The 15,616-nt window shown below is 53.4% G+C and overlaps 1 protein-coding gene across 3 annotated transcripts; it reads right to left on the reverse strand.

The window, feature by feature from the left end:
- Positions 1-1,129: 1,129 nt before the first annotated feature.
- Positions 1,130-10,038, reverse strand: LGALS2 (galectin 2). Of its 3 annotated transcripts, XM_042792562.1 has the most exons (5): positions 10,022-10,038; positions 5,808-6,860; positions 2,836-2,918; positions 2,400-2,559; positions 1,130-1,332 (listed from the first exon to the last, which is right to left on the reverse strand). In XM_042792562.1, exons 3-5 carry the CDS (start codon positions 2,889-2,891, stop codon positions 1,186-1,188), a joined length of 363 nt encoding a protein of 120 aa, XP_042648496.1. In that variant the 5' UTR covers positions 2,892-2,918; positions 5,808-6,860; positions 10,022-10,038; the 3' UTR covers positions 1,130-1,185. The 3 variants fall into 3 exon arrangements, with proteins under 3 accessions (XP_042648496.1, XP_042648495.1, XP_009971868.2); XM_042792561.1 differs by lacking the exon at positions 10,022-10,038 and having other exon boundaries at positions 5,808-7,665; XM_009973566.2 differs by lacking the exons at positions 5,808-6,860; positions 10,022-10,038 and adding an exon at positions 3,386-3,932.
- Between the last annotated feature and the right edge of the window lie 5,578 nt (positions 10,039-15,616).

Genomic DNA, 15,616 nt, shown 5'->3' on the forward strand with positions numbered 1-15,616 from the left:
ACCTCCTATCCCCCCAGCCCTGTGTAGCACACAGGAGGGTGCCAGACTTCCTCTCCAGCCCAGCAACAATTCCTTTGCAGCCTGAAGCAGATTGGTACCCTTCCCAAAGCTGGCTTGGCCACAGCTCTTCCAACCCATCAGACATCCCTCGCCTGTGCGCTCAGGCAGCAGCAAGTCCCACGAGATGGGCAGCGAGGAGGCGGAGAGGGAGTGCAGGGGCACTGCCGCCTTGCCTTGCACCAGGCTCTCCATAAAATGCTCTTCTACTCTGCCCTCCTCCCACCCATCTTAAAGAGCCCCGATGTCTGCTGTCATACATCAGTCTCACTTCAGGCTGGCAAGACACTCTTTGATTAGAGCTGCAGCATCTGATAATCAGCGCTAATTGCCTGTAGTCCCCTGTGAGGGATGCAGACTGGGAGGTGCTGAGTCACGTTGCCCAGCTCAAACCCTGTCCTCCCTCCCCCTGCCTCACTTTCTCACTGAGGAGGGTTTGGTGTAGAAATGTCAGAGTAATGGGTAACCCAGCTGGAATGTGCCAGCAAATAAGTGAGATGAGATAAGGGGGAAGGTCAGAGGAGACAACTCCTTGTCTCCTTACTGCTGGCAGGAATGCTGGCTCAGGGGCACACCTGTGCTGCCTTCCCCGTGCCACCACTTCAAGTGGTACCACTCTTGCACCTCTTCCTCCTGCCCGCTGGCTGCAAGAACAGCCAAGAGGAGCCCATCAGACCCATGTCCTGTGGTTCCCAAACCTAACATTTAATTATGCGCTTTTGTGGCACTGAATGCCACATTGCTCCCCTCTGTACTTTTATTCCCTTTCCCCCTCCTCCCTCCCTCCGTCCCAAAAACTGGTGCAGGAAGAAATGGCGCATTGTGATGAGATTACACCACCATTCCCTGAGCAATCACATAAGTGACCTCCTCCTCGGGAACCCCACCCACCGCCTGCTTTGCCCTACCTACTTTCCGTTCATCCTGGCGTGACCTGGACAAGCACCTGGTGTTATCTGGGAGCTATTTCCATCCAACAAGGGCTCCTTTCCTGTTGGTGGAAAAACCTTGGGCTTTCTCGATGTCTCTCACAGAGTCGCAGAGGCAAAGAGCTCGCAGAAGCCAAAGCAGCTGGAGCAAGCAGTCTCCCACTGCTTGGTTTTTATTACAGCTAGGAAGTGACACTCATCAGTCCAGCTTGAAGGAGGTGACTCTAAAGCCTCCCTTGACGCTCATGTAGCTGATCTTCTTGTAGCCGTGTCGATTGGGGAACTCCACTTTATGCCCATCCTGTAGCTTCACTTGGAATTTGTCTGCCAGCATTTCAATGATGAGCTGGGAGAAGAGAGGGGAGGAAGGGCAGGAATTGGCGACAAAGAGGACACTAGGAGATGAGCATCCAGGCAGAAAAGGCCTGATTGTTACACATGAGGGTCAAACCTGGTCCCTACAGCCTTAAGCAAGATGCTGGGGGTTGAGCTGAGGGTTGCAGTTGATGTCAATAAGCAGTTGACATCAAGGGTCTAAGTTGGTATCTAGGCTATGACCTGGGCACAGGATCTCTTCTGGGGCTGTTTCAGCTACTCAGACTGTAAACTCAGAGCAGTTAAACCCAAGCGTGTGTTTATACACCACATGGCTTAGATCTGTTCTGAACAGGCCTCAGCAGCTCACCGTGACCAGGAAAAAGGAGCTTTGCTGATAAACACGCAAAAGCAGACAGGACAGGAACACATTCCTGAGCTTTGCAAATCAAAGGGATCGTTCCCCAAAGCTGTCACTGTTCCCCAAGAGCCAGCCGTGGCTGAGGAAACAAGTTTCCTCTCTACCACAGTAGGAACAGGACTGCTCCTAAATGCAGCCCTGTTAATGTCTCGGGACACCAGATGGGGTGAGACAGGAACTAGGACAGCATCCCTGGCAGGAGAAGGAGGAAAGATCAGCAGCGTGGATCCAGGAGTAGCGAGGACAGAAGAGCTGAGGGAGAGGTTTTTGGACATTGCCCCAAACTCTGGGTTGCCTTAAAGCCTGCGTTTGCATAGGAGAGAACTGGGGAGAGAAAAAAGGTAGAGAACAGCAAGATCCTGTTTCTTGGAGATTCCCTTCGCCTTCCTATGTGCCTCTGGTGCACTCACCTGCTGGGCAGGTATGGGGGCCAAGAAGCACTTACGAAGTCTGAGACACAAAGGGCTCACACAAAGTTCCCAGAGGAAGCATTGGAGTTTTGAAAGAGGACTGAAAATGGCAATCAGGACCAAAACCCCAGAGGATGAGGGCCTCTTGGGAGAGAGCAGGAGGCACTGGATGGGACTGAGAGGACTAGGGTATGGGAATCTGCTAACCAGGGACTTTGCCCCACCACACAGCCACCCCAGAAGCCCATGGTGGCACAAGCCCCTCACCTTGATAGTGGAGCCCTTGGAGAAACAGAGGTGGTTATCACGGTGCTCTGCCTGCCAGGCATCGGAGCACCTGGAGTTGCAGACGATGACAGACTCATGGAAGCGGGGATTGAAGTGAAGTGCCAGGTCCGAGAAGCTGTAGCCAAGATTGATGCTGAAGCTGTGGGTGAACAGAGGAAGGTCAGCTGCACGGGCAGGACAGGCTCTTGGAAGACCTGAGATCCAACACACGGCTCTGCACCCAATTCCTCCATCAGCGTTGCAGGTGCTTAATGCCTTCCTGCTTCCTCATTCTGCTCAGGAACCAGGGGAGTTTGCATGGTGGTGGCATAGGGGCTCCCTCAAGATAGCTATGTTCCTGGCGACCTTGAAAAACCACCTCCCTCTGCAGCCCACCTTCAGTCCAGGCGAGTTGAGGTGGTTTCTTTGTACTTACGTGTCAGCATCATGTGATACCTTGCCCTTGATCTTCAGGGTGTCCCCAGTCTTCATATCTAGGTTGAAGATTTCAAATGTTTCCTAAGGCAGACAGAAAAATATTCTGTGGGGCTCCTTCAGCCATTCCTCCCCTGCCACTGCAAGTGAAAGGTTGCTGCTTGGAGAAGGTGCCCCAACCAGGAGAACATCTATCGTTCTCAGCTGGGTTTCCTCTCATGGTCAAAACCCATTCATGCTGGAGGTCTTGCATAGGCTTCTCACTCAGTGAGGCAAGAGTGGGCTGAATGAAGCCCGCAAGAGAGAAAAGACATCGGAGAGAGAGGAGATGAAAACAGACTTGTCCTCAGCAGAAGGAAAGGAGAGCACGACAGCAGTGGTACAAAGAGGGTTAAAGCAGAGAGGCACAACCCAGGGTTTGGTGGGCAGCATCGCCTGCAGCCCAAGAAATGCAAGTGGTGAGAGCAGAGGAGGCTGTGGCTTGCCAGTCCCTCACTCAGCCTTGCTGAGCTGGGGACCCTGGGTGACAGAGGACAGGAGCAGCCATCTACCCTTATAGCCATTTTCCTCAGAGGGCAGAGTAACCAGGCAGGGAGCCACCAGCAGTTTAACTCAGAAATGCTTCACATGGAAGATGTTGCATCCCTAGATGTCCTTGTGGTTTACACATTAACAGCACTCCCGCCTCTGCAGGGCCCCACAAAGTGCTATTAAGCCAGACTTTGATCCAAAGAAATTCACTTCCCTATGTGCACTTCCTCTTCTTAGGGACTTTGGGAAATTTAACCAATTCCCAGCCTCCTCGGTGGGCTCCCAGTGGAGGGACCACCATACACAGCCCTTAGGGGTGCTACCACATAGGCCAAGAGTCTTCCCAGCTGGCCATGGAGGTGTGACCACCACGTTTGGTTCTTTTCTACATGTGACAGCTCAAAAACAACAACAGCCAAAAGAAGCATCCCAGGTCCTTCCTTTTGTGGCAGGGCACAGCCCCCAAAATCCACACCAGCACACCCAAAATGGCTCCCACCATCCCCCCCCGCAGTGCTTTGAGGAAGGGCTCCAAGAGGCTTGGAGAAGAGGGCAGCCAACACATCCCCTTCTAGATGACACAAACCATGAACAGTCCTTTGCAGGAGTGACATCAGCAGCATCCCAGCTCCTTCCCTTCTCGTGGCTCTAGATTCAGGCCCCGCCACGCGGATTGCACTAGCGATACATGAGAGCTCTCTGAAACCTCCCATCCAAGCTCCATCAAGACACAAACCTTTTAGCTTGAGGAGCCATTCACCTCAGGTTCAATAGCCCCATCCTCCCTAACCCTGAGACACAGGAGTCTTGTCCTCACAAGGGAGCATCACCCCTGCTGTCTTCTTCCCAGGTAAGAGCTAACAGTCAGCAGACAGTGACATTCGGCTGAACAAATTGATGGGGTTTTACCAGACTCCAGAAGTCAGTGAGAAAGCAAGAAGAAGGAGGAGGCCAAGGCTCAGGAGACCAGCAGTCCCTCAGCCCTGCTCCTAAGCCCTGCAGAGAGCAGCGGAGTGCAGTCACCCTGATGCTGCACAGCCAGCTGGAAGACAGCTTCTGCCCTTCCCCAAAACCTCCTGAAGCAAGCAGAGGTAAGTGCTGATAAGCACTCCTTCCCTGGAGATGTTTCCGATTAGCAGAGGGTCATAAAGCCCAGCAGGCTGGGGAAATTTGTTTGCTGTTGAAGCCACTGAAACTGTTGGTAAAACCTCCCTGGGCTGAGCGTGGAGCCAGCAGGAGCAGGTGCTGGGGATGGTGGTTTCTGGCATTGGGTCTGTTTCCCAACACACTGCTGTGTCTCACCCACACATACCTTCACATCCCCCTGCTCCCCCACAGCCATCCCAGGGAGAACACATAGCCCAGAGCCCCCCCTCTCAAAATATCAGAGCATCCCACTGGCTATGAGAGGTTTCTCTTTCCAGCAACTCACATTGTCCCTTTGCAGCGGGGCAGTACAAAGACACTGAATAGCCACCGTCAGGGTTAGTTAGCTGAACTCACTTTAAATTGTCAGGGAGAAACAAGCATTTCTCGGGCTTGTGAGATTACAGCCCAAGACAGACCCTAAACTCAGTCAGAACAATTCTGTCCTACGTGGCTGGTCAAGGTGACACGGGAATGTTGTGGCAGAGGCAAGACCCAGGTCCTGGGCCAGCAACGTAGAGTAGCCTTGCCCTCACTTCCCACACAGACCCGACACATCACTCTCCCTGGGATTTATCCACCAATCCCACTGGCAGAGCATGAGGCTACCCAGGACGGAGAGCAGCATGTGTCTGAGGGATGGGGAAAACTATCTGCGCCGAGTCATGTGCAAGAGCTGCAAGTACCACAGATGTGAGAATATGCAGGGAGGGAGATGGGCAGGAAGGAGGCACAAGCTGCTCAGAGAGGGGCTGTGAGATTTTATCAAGAGAACATTAACCCCCCTCCTACAATGCTCAGCAGGGGCGTTCACCCCCCTTTTAGTTGCCAGTGGGAACAATAGTGGGAAACCAGGCAGCAACTCTGCCAGCGCTGGCGACTTCCTTCGTCTGCGGAGCTGAGGCTCCGCGTGGTCAGACAACCAGCGCTGTGCAGATGGCCTCTCTCATGCAGGGGTATGTGCTCCCCACAGAGGAAGGGGCTGAGACTTTCAGGACCCCAAAAGAGCCTAAATTCTCCAGTGCAATTGGAGGTGGTGATTGGGATGATGAAAGGAGGGTGAAGGAGGCAGGTTGATACTTCCCTGCAGACACTGCAAAGCAGAAAGCCTGGGGAAACAGTGATATGACGGGAATGTAAATCCCAAAGAAAGAGGAAATCCGGCTAAAGGGGATCTGCAGGGGAGGTGGAGGGTCTGTGCAGTGAGGAAAACATAAGCAATGGTTGTGGAAGCTGCAGTGCAAGGGATCCAGGAACACTTCACCCCCCCAGAGAGATGATCCTATAATAGGGTACCTGTCTGGGAGTGCCTGTCCAGGGACCTATACAGATGTTCCTCCTGGCCAGAGGTCAGTCAGTTGGCCTGTACTGGTGTGGGACACCCATGTTCACACCGCTGGCAGCGGAGGAGGCTTTGCTGCGTTCCTGGAGGGTGCCTTGGGACAGCAGAGACCCGACGAGCAGTCACTGGCACAAGGGTGGGGGCCATGCCCAACCCGAGGGCAAGGCGATCTTCCACCAGGGAGCAGGCAGGCCTGCAATTTTACATGAAGAAAACAAACAAACAAACAAAAAAAAAAATCATCTTTTAAGGAGGGAAGAGACCAGTGCAACCATGTCAGCTTTCAGCCAGAAGGGTGGCAGGGCAGTTCCTCTGCAGAGTGCTTTCACCCCATGAAATGTGGCATCTCCATCTGCAGAGGTTCCATAAGGTAGGTTTTGGGCTTAACAGTCCTTCCCAACCTTCCTGCTAGTCCTGGGGAAACCTCAGGCCACCAGGAGCACCCATGGGATCTCAGGACCCTCAGGTGGCTCCGGGCAGCAGCACCTCATATACCATAGCCTAGAGCTGCCACCTCTACCACAGGGCACCCACACAGCTGTTGAGAACAGACTGAATGCCACCCTCCCCAGCAGGCTGCCAAGATCCTCGGCAGCATCATTGCTGGCAGCAGTATTTATTTTGTTTTCTTACTCGGGCAGGAGATAAGCCAGCTAGGTGTGAAGCCCTGAGGAAAACCACAGGCTTCCCCACTTCCCAGCCAAGGTAGCCCAACTGCCCCAGCTGTGAGAGGTTTCTCAGGGCCTTTTGTAGCAGGGGGCAGCCCCCAAAATCCTCACCGGGAAGGTCCCCACCATCCTTCCCCGCAGTGCTCTGAGGAAGGGCTCGAAGGCCCTCAGAGGAGAGGGCAGACAACACGTCCCCTCTAGACGACACGAGTCCCTTGCAGAAGTGACACGGGTCATCACCACACATGGACGCTCAGTCCAGAAGGGAAGAGGGGAAGGTGAAGTGGCCACACTGGGTGCATGGATGCATGTGCCGCTGCCCCCGCGTCAAACTAAGCTCTGCAAGAAGAGCAGAGAGATCCCCTTAGCACCCCCCACAGATGGCTGCGGTTTCAGCTCGGTGCTAATTAGACAGCAAAGCAGCAGCACCGGAGGAGGACACTGCAGAGGGGAAAAGGCGCCTGTCCCATTTTGCACTCAAGGCACCAGGGAGCCTGTGCCATGGACTGGGCATCGATGTCTGCTCAAGGCAAAGGGAGCTGGAGAGACCAACCATGCATTCTTTCTCAGAGTAGCAGCTGCTCACTCTGCTATTATTTCCTACTGCTTCATATAATTTGTACTCCACAGCAAGCTATTGTCCCTTTCCACTGGCTATTTATTTCCTTGAATAGCCTCTGGGGAAGGATTTCAGTGCAGGAGCAAAGAAAAAAGAAAACTCCACACAATAAATATCAAGCAGTGACCTGATTTAAACCGTGTTCTCTGACCTCATCCAGGCCCTGGTTGTGGTTCCTCCTGGCAGTTGCGTTTAAGCCACGTTTATGCCTCAGTTTCCCCCTTTTATGAAGCCTAGTGCGGAATGCCCCTTGCCTTAGAGGTCTGTGGGGTGGATTTCAAGAAGCTGAGCTCTGGATTTGCAGAGGCCAGGGCTCAGGACAGGACCAAGAAGAGGTTTCCATCACCTCCTGATGGAGTTGCTCGGTCCTCCACCTACCAGTCACAGAAATTCCCAGATAGGTTTGATGGGACTGGTTTCCCCTTTAGTCAAGAGGTGTTGGTTTGCCGCTCAGACAGTGCTGCAATCTTCACCCAACTGATCCCTACGGCCTGAAAGCCAGCCAGCTCCCTAACTGAGGAGGACCCAGAGAACAAATAGTTCTTACCTCAGCCAAACACTGAGGCAAGCAGGAGACTGGATAAGCAGGTCTGTGGATCTGGAGGGTGTGTACAAAAGAGGATTGTCCAGGAGATGCAGCAGAAGCCAAGGCACTGATGAGCACAAGGAAACTGGTGCCCATAAGCACTAATCTCCTGCCTAAGAGGTTAAGCAGAACAGGATGGCTCCTCTAGGGAAGGCATTGAAGTCTCTGCATTTGGATCAACTAAAATGGGAAGGACCAAAGGACTGGAGGTGAATCTCATGACCCTCATGCCCCAGCTCCCCGACAGTGTGTCATCCAGAGTCCCTTTGGGAAGTATGGAAGTAGCATCCTTGCTCTGAACGTGGGGACAAGGGATTAGAGGCCATCCATCTCCAGTAGGCTCTCCATCAGCATCAGCCCCCTTCATCTGTAGGGTACAATTTCTCTTCCTTAGGATGTGGAGAATAAGGAGGAGGAAGGACAAAGCTAGCTGAAGAGCTAAAATGCAGGGGAAAAAATCACCTTTCTTCAGGGCTAGAGGCAGCAGTAGAGGGAACCTGCATCAAGCAGTGGAGCAGATAAAGAGCACACGGGAGGGGTATGGCTCAGACTCCATCTCTCTCCCTACCCTATCAGAAAGGTGGTCGTGCCACAGCGACTGGCATCTCCCATCTCCATGGGAGCTCAAATGCACTCCGCTGGATGGTTTCCATCCCCAGGGCTGAGTTATGTCCTTATACCTTTGCAGGGGACATCTCTCTCGGGCAGTTCTGAAGTCTGCAACAACATTTTCGTGTGCTACAAGTTGTGCACAGAGAGGGGAGGAAGGTAGTTCGTGTGCATGGGAGCTGGCTCATAAGGCATCAGGGACATTTCATCAACCCAAGCAGCCAGATGAGTCCCATCTTAGGGGTCCTCAGCTTGCCCGAGGGGCAGGAAAACAAACCAAACCAGCAAAGGGTTGGGGAAGGTCAGAGGACTGATTACATGCCACCCAGATCCATTTCCAGCCTTCATTTCTCTAATTTTTTCCCTCATGGGGGCATGCCAGGAATGTGTGTTGTGGGAAAGGCTTTCAAAAACACGCCTGCAGATTAAAAATGCACTTGTGTTGACAGCTTCCCTACTGGCAAAGAGAAGATGCCTAGAAGGCTCATGGCTTCTCCCTCTCCTGAACTTTAGGGATCTCCCAGCTTTATCCTGACTTGCTGGTTGAGATATGATTAGCTTAACGGGAAAAGGATCTTCCAGATAGCTCTCCACAAAATATCAGCTCCATGAGGTCTTATGCTCCACTTGTATCTTGCACCAAAACTTTAAGATCTCCCACAGTTTTATCTTACCATTAAGTAAGGAAGATGGCAGCCCCTTCATCTTGCACATGGGGAAATTGGGGCACAGATACCTAAGTTCACATCCAGAAAAACCTCTTCTTGTTTAGATTCTGATCTTAAAGCTCCCATGGACAGATTTAAAAAAAAAAAAAAAAAACAACAACAAAACTCCAGCTTGGCAAACCTGCCCTAGAAGCTAAAAGGAAATTGGGCTTCCTTGGCCAATGCAGCTCAAGTATCAGAGATGCTGATCTCTCACCACACCATCTACTATCAGTAGGAGGTACTGAGGCATTCCATGCCTCTGAAAGAAATTAGCCCTTGGGTGGGTCCAATTAAGTCCGAAAACCAGAGGCATTCAAAATGAACAGACGCCTTCCAACAGTGGAAGCCAGGGGACTTTCCGAGATGCCCCAAACCCAACTCCCCTGACTTCAAGCGGACCATTTCCCACAACAAAGACAGCATGAGGCCAGCTGGCTGGAACTCAGAAGCAAAAAGAAACGTAGTGTTGCATCATACACAAAAGGCCCATGGGGACCTCCCTCCATTGAGCTCCGAGCAGCCATCCCGGATTCAACCCCACAGGACAGCAAGGGCGTGCAGCAAGAGGGGCTGCCGAGTCCCCGCATGCAGCGGTCCATCCCGCACAGGGAGAACAAGGCTGCTGGCACCGGGTGACTCGCTTTGAGTGTGTTTCTCACGGGTTCCAGCGCTGAGCCCAGGCGGGTTGAACAACTCCGAAGGCTTGAAGGAATCCTTCAGGCAAGCAGAATCCGTCTGAGTCACACACACGAGGCACGATGCCAAGGGTGGCTCATCCACTGGAAAAAAAAAAAAAAAAAAAAAAAAAAAAAGAAATGCTAAGGGAGAAATAGCAAGTTTTGAAAAGCCACAAGAATTAACAGCTCGTGGGCTGGGAAGAAGGGAAGCAAAAAAGAAAAAAGGTCTGTTCTCCTATGCTCATGTCACTAAAGCCAAGTATCCCTCATCCCTGCCGGGAAGCAGCAAGCCACCTTACCACCCATCAGTTTTGAGAGGGTCTGAAGGGGTGACCCACCCTGCATCTAAGGCCATGGCTGAGGTCTGCAGAGGAAGGGGTTGTCAAGTCAAAACTATCAGTTGCTCCAAAATCAGCTTGAACAAACTCCCTTTGATGGCCTTGCAAAATGAAACAGTAAAAACCAAACCAGATGGAAATGGGAAAGAAAAGCTGCCAAAAAAAAAGGAATCCAAATCCCAAAATGACTGACTCAGTGCAGGAAATGGGCATCTAAAGAGGGAACTGCAGGCATCTGAAGGAGACCTAAGAAAAGACCAGGCCCACACAATCAGCTCTCCGCGTTCCCCGCTTCCAGAGCAAGCCACAAGGCAAGGAGCTCAGCCTGACTTGCTGCAGGAGCTCCAAGGACAACCAAAGTGCAGAAGAGATCCCAACTCTCACCAGCATGAGGAATGCTAATTTACGTTTTCCCTGCTTCCCAGCGAGGAGCTACAGCCACAACCTTGCTTAGAGTTGCCATCAGGTGAAGGAGCTTTCAAAGCCGGCATCTGAGCCTGCTGGGGCATGGCACTGTCCACATGCTACCGCAGGGAGCAGGGCAGCACCCGGGACGCCTCATCTCCCTTTCCAGCACTATACTGGGCACTAAGGGACACCCCGTGTGTTTGAGAACACCCTGTTTTGCTGACCAGTCCCATAAGGGCATCCTGTCCCCTCCTCCGGACTGCTCCTGTGAGCCTCTGCTGTTTCTGACCCATGCCACGCAGCCGGTAGTACCTAAGCCCTCACTTGACCACACTGGATGTTTATTTTGCATTCCCAGCAGTCATGCTCTAGGCTGTTCTCTCTGGATCACTTTCCCTTCCCTCCAGTTTGTGTCTTCTCCTGCTGTCCTTCTTTTCCCCACTACTGGCAACACACCCGGGGGAAAGAACCTGGCTGTCTTTGTGCCTGCCCCCAGGTTTCTTCACGCTGCTCCCCCCCAAGAGCCCGAAGCAGACACCCAGCTTTAATTGCAGTCAGATTCCTGGATAGTGAATGCTTGTTCCGGAGAGGGGTATTACAAACTAAATGCTTTGAACACGACTCACACCAGACAAATCTTATCATATCCCAGTTTGAATAGCCCCAAACACCGTTCACCCCGCAACAAACAGACTTGCCAAGCCAGGAGATCTGATAAGAACAATGCAAGGAAGACCCCTAGCTGCAACTGCCAGGCAAGTTCCTATCCACACAGAGATAGCTTATCTCTTCTGTCAAGATGGGACACGCATCAACGTCTGCTGCACAACAGCAGGGAAAAGCTAGTGGAGACCTGCTCTCTTGTCCTGAACATGCACGTAGCGCTCCTTACAACACCGTCCCTGAGGAACATCTCTATTACTCACTCAGTCTCATTAGGAAAGGGGTGGGAATCTTTCCTGCACAGCTGCAGCAGAGATGCAGCTCCCCAGAGACCCAGCTCGGGATGAGCTGAAGTGTTCCTACCCTCTGCTCTGGACACCAGCGAGCTGCTGGCCAGCTGCAGGGGCAGCACAGCAGCTAGAGGACAGCTGGGGGTCTCGTAGCCCACCCTTAAGCTATGCTGCGACACGGTTGCTTTCAACCCCATCGACTCCCAGCGTACATCTTCCTCCCAAAACCCAGCCAGAGCACCGCTACAGGGAGGCGAGTTACCCAAGTTGCAAAGCTACTTGGTGCGAGGAGGGAGGTGGAAAGAGGAGCAGCCTCTGCCGAGAGCATCTCCTCCTCCTGCACAGGGGAAGGGGACGGCAAAGGTGCAACGTGGTTGTGGTGAGACCCAGAACGTGGACAGTGCCTTCAAAATGCCCACTGGGCTGAGGGGAACAGCAGCGTGTCGCTTGAATGCAGCCCCTCCAGGCAGAGACAAGGCAGAGGCCGTTCGGATGCACCCGGAGGCGTGTACTTGATCTTTCTCCTGGCTGGGGGACTCATCCATCAGCAGCGCATTAAATGGGGGATACACGAGCTCTGCCCCTGTTCTGCTCCCCGGGTGAGCTCCCAAACCTGACGTAGTTTGGGGTGGCGGGGGAAACAGGACGGAGGTATGCGTGCACGGGAAGCTCCTGCAGAATCGTGTGCTCCGTGGGCAGCACGATGGGCTCCTCGTGTTGCCAGCCTGAGGCAGGAGAGCCAGGGGGGCAAATTCAACGTGTCTGTGCGCCCAGGCCTGTCTGACCCCCCGCATCCAGCAGCTGGCCCCCACGCCCCCATGACCTCATGCACCTGGGCAACGTTGCCTCACAGCATCTCTCCCACCCCACAAGGCATGAGGTCAGAATGTGGCCAGTGACCCACAGCGCGGGGTGTAGGAGGCTGACTCACAACCCTGTGTTCAGCCGTGCCCAGCAGACAGAGTTCCCCAGTTTCGGTCTGGCGCACACATTCCCGCCCCACACACTCCCCTACAACCTGCTGCGCGACATTTCCCACCTTCAGAGAGGGAAAAAGTGGAAAATGAGGGGGATAAATATGCAGACTGCAGGGGACTGCACTTCAAAAGCCTGCCTTCAGAGGGACCTGGGTTTACAGAGTGCAGCTGCTTTGCTCTTGGCCCCAAAAGCAAGGAGCAGGGCACAGCTCCCATCCCTGGGGTTAAACGCTCGGCGGCACCGAGGCTCTTTGGGGAACAGTCCCCAACCCGCCCTGTCCCCCAGCCGTGTCTCCTGGGCGCTGTGTCACTGCTAGCTGGCACAGCCCAAAACCAGGCCAGGGTGGGTGCTATCAACGGCACAGCGTGAGCCATCGTCCCGAGGCCGCGCTGGGGCCTGGCCCTGCTCCTGTTGTGTTTACTAAGACAGACAAAGCCAGAGGGACTAGAAAGGAGCCTACAAAAGGCCAGGTCCACCCTCGGGAAATCTGCATATGCAGACTCTGTGTCTCCCTTCTCCTCCTGGGTCACGGTTTTCTTTTTATTCCTAACCCCACGTCTGCCGTGCCCTGGCACTGGGTTCACTCCGCCCTGCTGCTCCTCGCTGCCGCCAAAAGCGGGGCTGAAGCTGCCTGCAGTGCCAAGGGGCAAAGACCGAGCTGCCGGGCTGAAGGGAGAGAGCTGCCAGGCTGCCTCCTCCTGCCGTTTCACAGTCCGGACTTCAGCCAGCACTGAAGTTTCCTAGGGAACCTGAGGCAGCTGCAGCCAAAGCAGGATCACTGGCAATGGGGGATTTTCAAGGCTGGGCCAAACCCCATCTATTCCACCTCAGCAGCTGCCAAACCTGAGCCAGCTGCACAGCCGAGAGCACGTGCATTTGGTGCCGGGGCACCCCGCAGCGGGGAATGCCTCCTCCCTGCGCCGCGTTGTAAAAGAGAGGCTGCACACGGCTGCGTCTCTGAGCTCCCCGGGGCGGCTGCTACGCTAAACATCCCCGGCAAACGCTTCACTAAAGTCACACTTCGTTGTCGCCGCAATGCAGGGATGTATTCATCATCCAGGCTTGGGGATTTGCTGCAGCTGGGCTCCCTGATTTGCTCCAGGATGCTTAGTTTCGTGTCGCCAATCTCTGCTCAGATCATGTTCGGATGCCCATGAAAAATGCCTTTGCAATAGGATTTTCCTTCTCTTTCTGCCTCCTGCTGTTCTTTAGAGCCGAACTGTAACTTAGCAAAATCCAGACTCTTAAACCATTTTTTTCCCCAATACTTGTGCTTTCGAACGATGCCCCTTCCCTCTGCTAGCGATTACGCAGCAAGTCAGGGTTAGAGCAAGAACGGATGAATCTGTTCACCTTTTCAAGTGCCCCTCTCGACATCTGAATCCCGAGTTCACAGTATCGGTAGCGGATCTGTTCCAGCCTGGAGCTGATCTCATCAGCCGTGCAGTGAATGACTTCATCGAGGCTCCCCCTTGCGGGCTCGGGGCCTTTGATGCTCGCTTCAGCCCCATAAATTTAAGCAGCGCTTTCCAACCTGGCAGGTCTTCCTCTCCCAGCTCTGTTTTTGGCTTAGCCAGATACATAAACTATCAGCCTCCAAGCCATGGCCATGACTAGGGCTTCTGTCCTGTCGGTTTTCTTTCATCTTTACCTGCTGCCAAGCAGATACATCTTTACCTACTTGTTTTCAGAGCATCCTCTGACTGGCCAGGGTTCTCTTGGGAAGACTCTATCAGCAACAGCAAATGCAGGTGAGCCTTCCCCAGGGGCTAACGAGGCACTGCCAGTCCCTGCACTGGCCAGGGGAGCACTGCTGCTCGCTCAGTCGAGGGATCAAGACACCCCTTGAGCTGCCCAGTCTGGAAGGCTCGAACACAAGGAAGCAAGAAGCTGCACAGCTCACTTCTACCTCTGCTTCTCTCACTTGCCTTTCTCGCTGAGCCAGTTGCTCTAATGACAGCACCAACACGGAAAGGAAATTTAGTATACAGGGGTCAAGGCAATTCCCCAAATGAAGCAAGTGCAATTTTCCCCACACTAACAACCAGGGAAACTGAGGGAGCGAGCAGAGCTGTGCATTTCCTTGAGTCTTGCTCGGAGACATACTTAATTGCAGAGATCTAGCCTGCAGGTTTTCTGATCCCTTATCCAGCATCCTGTTTCCTCATTCTGCTCCTGTAGTTGTAGAGAGATGCCTTTGATCATCCGGGACAGGTCTTCCTACAGTGAAAAGGGAAAGAAATGGAAAGGAGCAATCCTGGTGAATGATTGCATACCACAAGAAAGTGCTGCATATGAAAGGGAAGGAGACATTTCCTATTAGATTAAAGGAGCTCAAACCTGCTCTCCCTCTAGAGAAGTATGCAACTCTATCTTGCTTCTCTAATTGCAACCCTCCGCTGGGAAAAGTACTTAAAAAGTATTGCGAAAGGAAGATTAGCCAAGGTCAGGGAATGGCAGGGCTGCAAATCCAGGGGATTGCGTAAGAAGTGCGTGGTCCAAGGTGATGTCAGGAGAGGTGCTGTCAGCCCTGTTCCAAGAGAAAGCAGCAGTGGTAAAACTGAGCCAAAACCCTGGGAACTGGCTGCTGCAGTCAGCCAGAGCAGGAAAACAAGAGAAGGGAACAAAAGACCGCAGTACCAAGCTTCAGGAAAGTGAAAGGTCTCTGGCAGAACGCCGTGCCAAGGAAAGAGGAATGTGACAGGGGAAAGGCAACTTCACGTCACGGGCCAGAGCCAGCGACCCGGCAGGAAGCACACAAAAGCTCTCACTGCCACACACAAGCGCATCTGAAAAACATCGCAGCGTTCGCATAAACACACGAGGCAGAGAAACCAAACAAAAGTTGGGACAGAGTGAGGCTGACCAGGCGGTTCTGGCTGGCTGAAGACCACCTGATGGGCGGAAAACCCCTCTCCCAGGCGACCCGGCTGCTCCTGCAAGGCCAATTCCCTCCCCGACTGAGGGGGACTTTGCCTGTTTTGCAATTCACCTCGGCTGTGCAGGCAGCAAGAGCGTTTGCTAAACCCGGGTTGATGAGGCAGGAGCTCTTACTGCCTGCTGCTGCCCTCTGCGGGACAGCCTGCTGCAGGGCCTGCCAAAAAACTGGGATCCCGCACCCCACCTCCCTTTCGCCCGCACGCCAACGACCCGGGGCCTCCAGCCTGCGCGCAATCACTTTCCTCTGCAACTGGCTACGAGCTGATTATAGTTCCAG

This window comes from Tyto alba, unplaced genomic scaffold (assembly GCF_018691265.1).
Source record: "Tyto alba isolate M040663 unplaced genomic scaffold, T.alba_DEE_v4.0 Super-Scaffold_2, whole genome shotgun sequence".
In the NCBI taxonomy this organism is placed as follows: domain Eukaryota; kingdom Metazoa; phylum Chordata; class Aves; order Strigiformes; family Tytonidae; genus Tyto; species Tyto alba.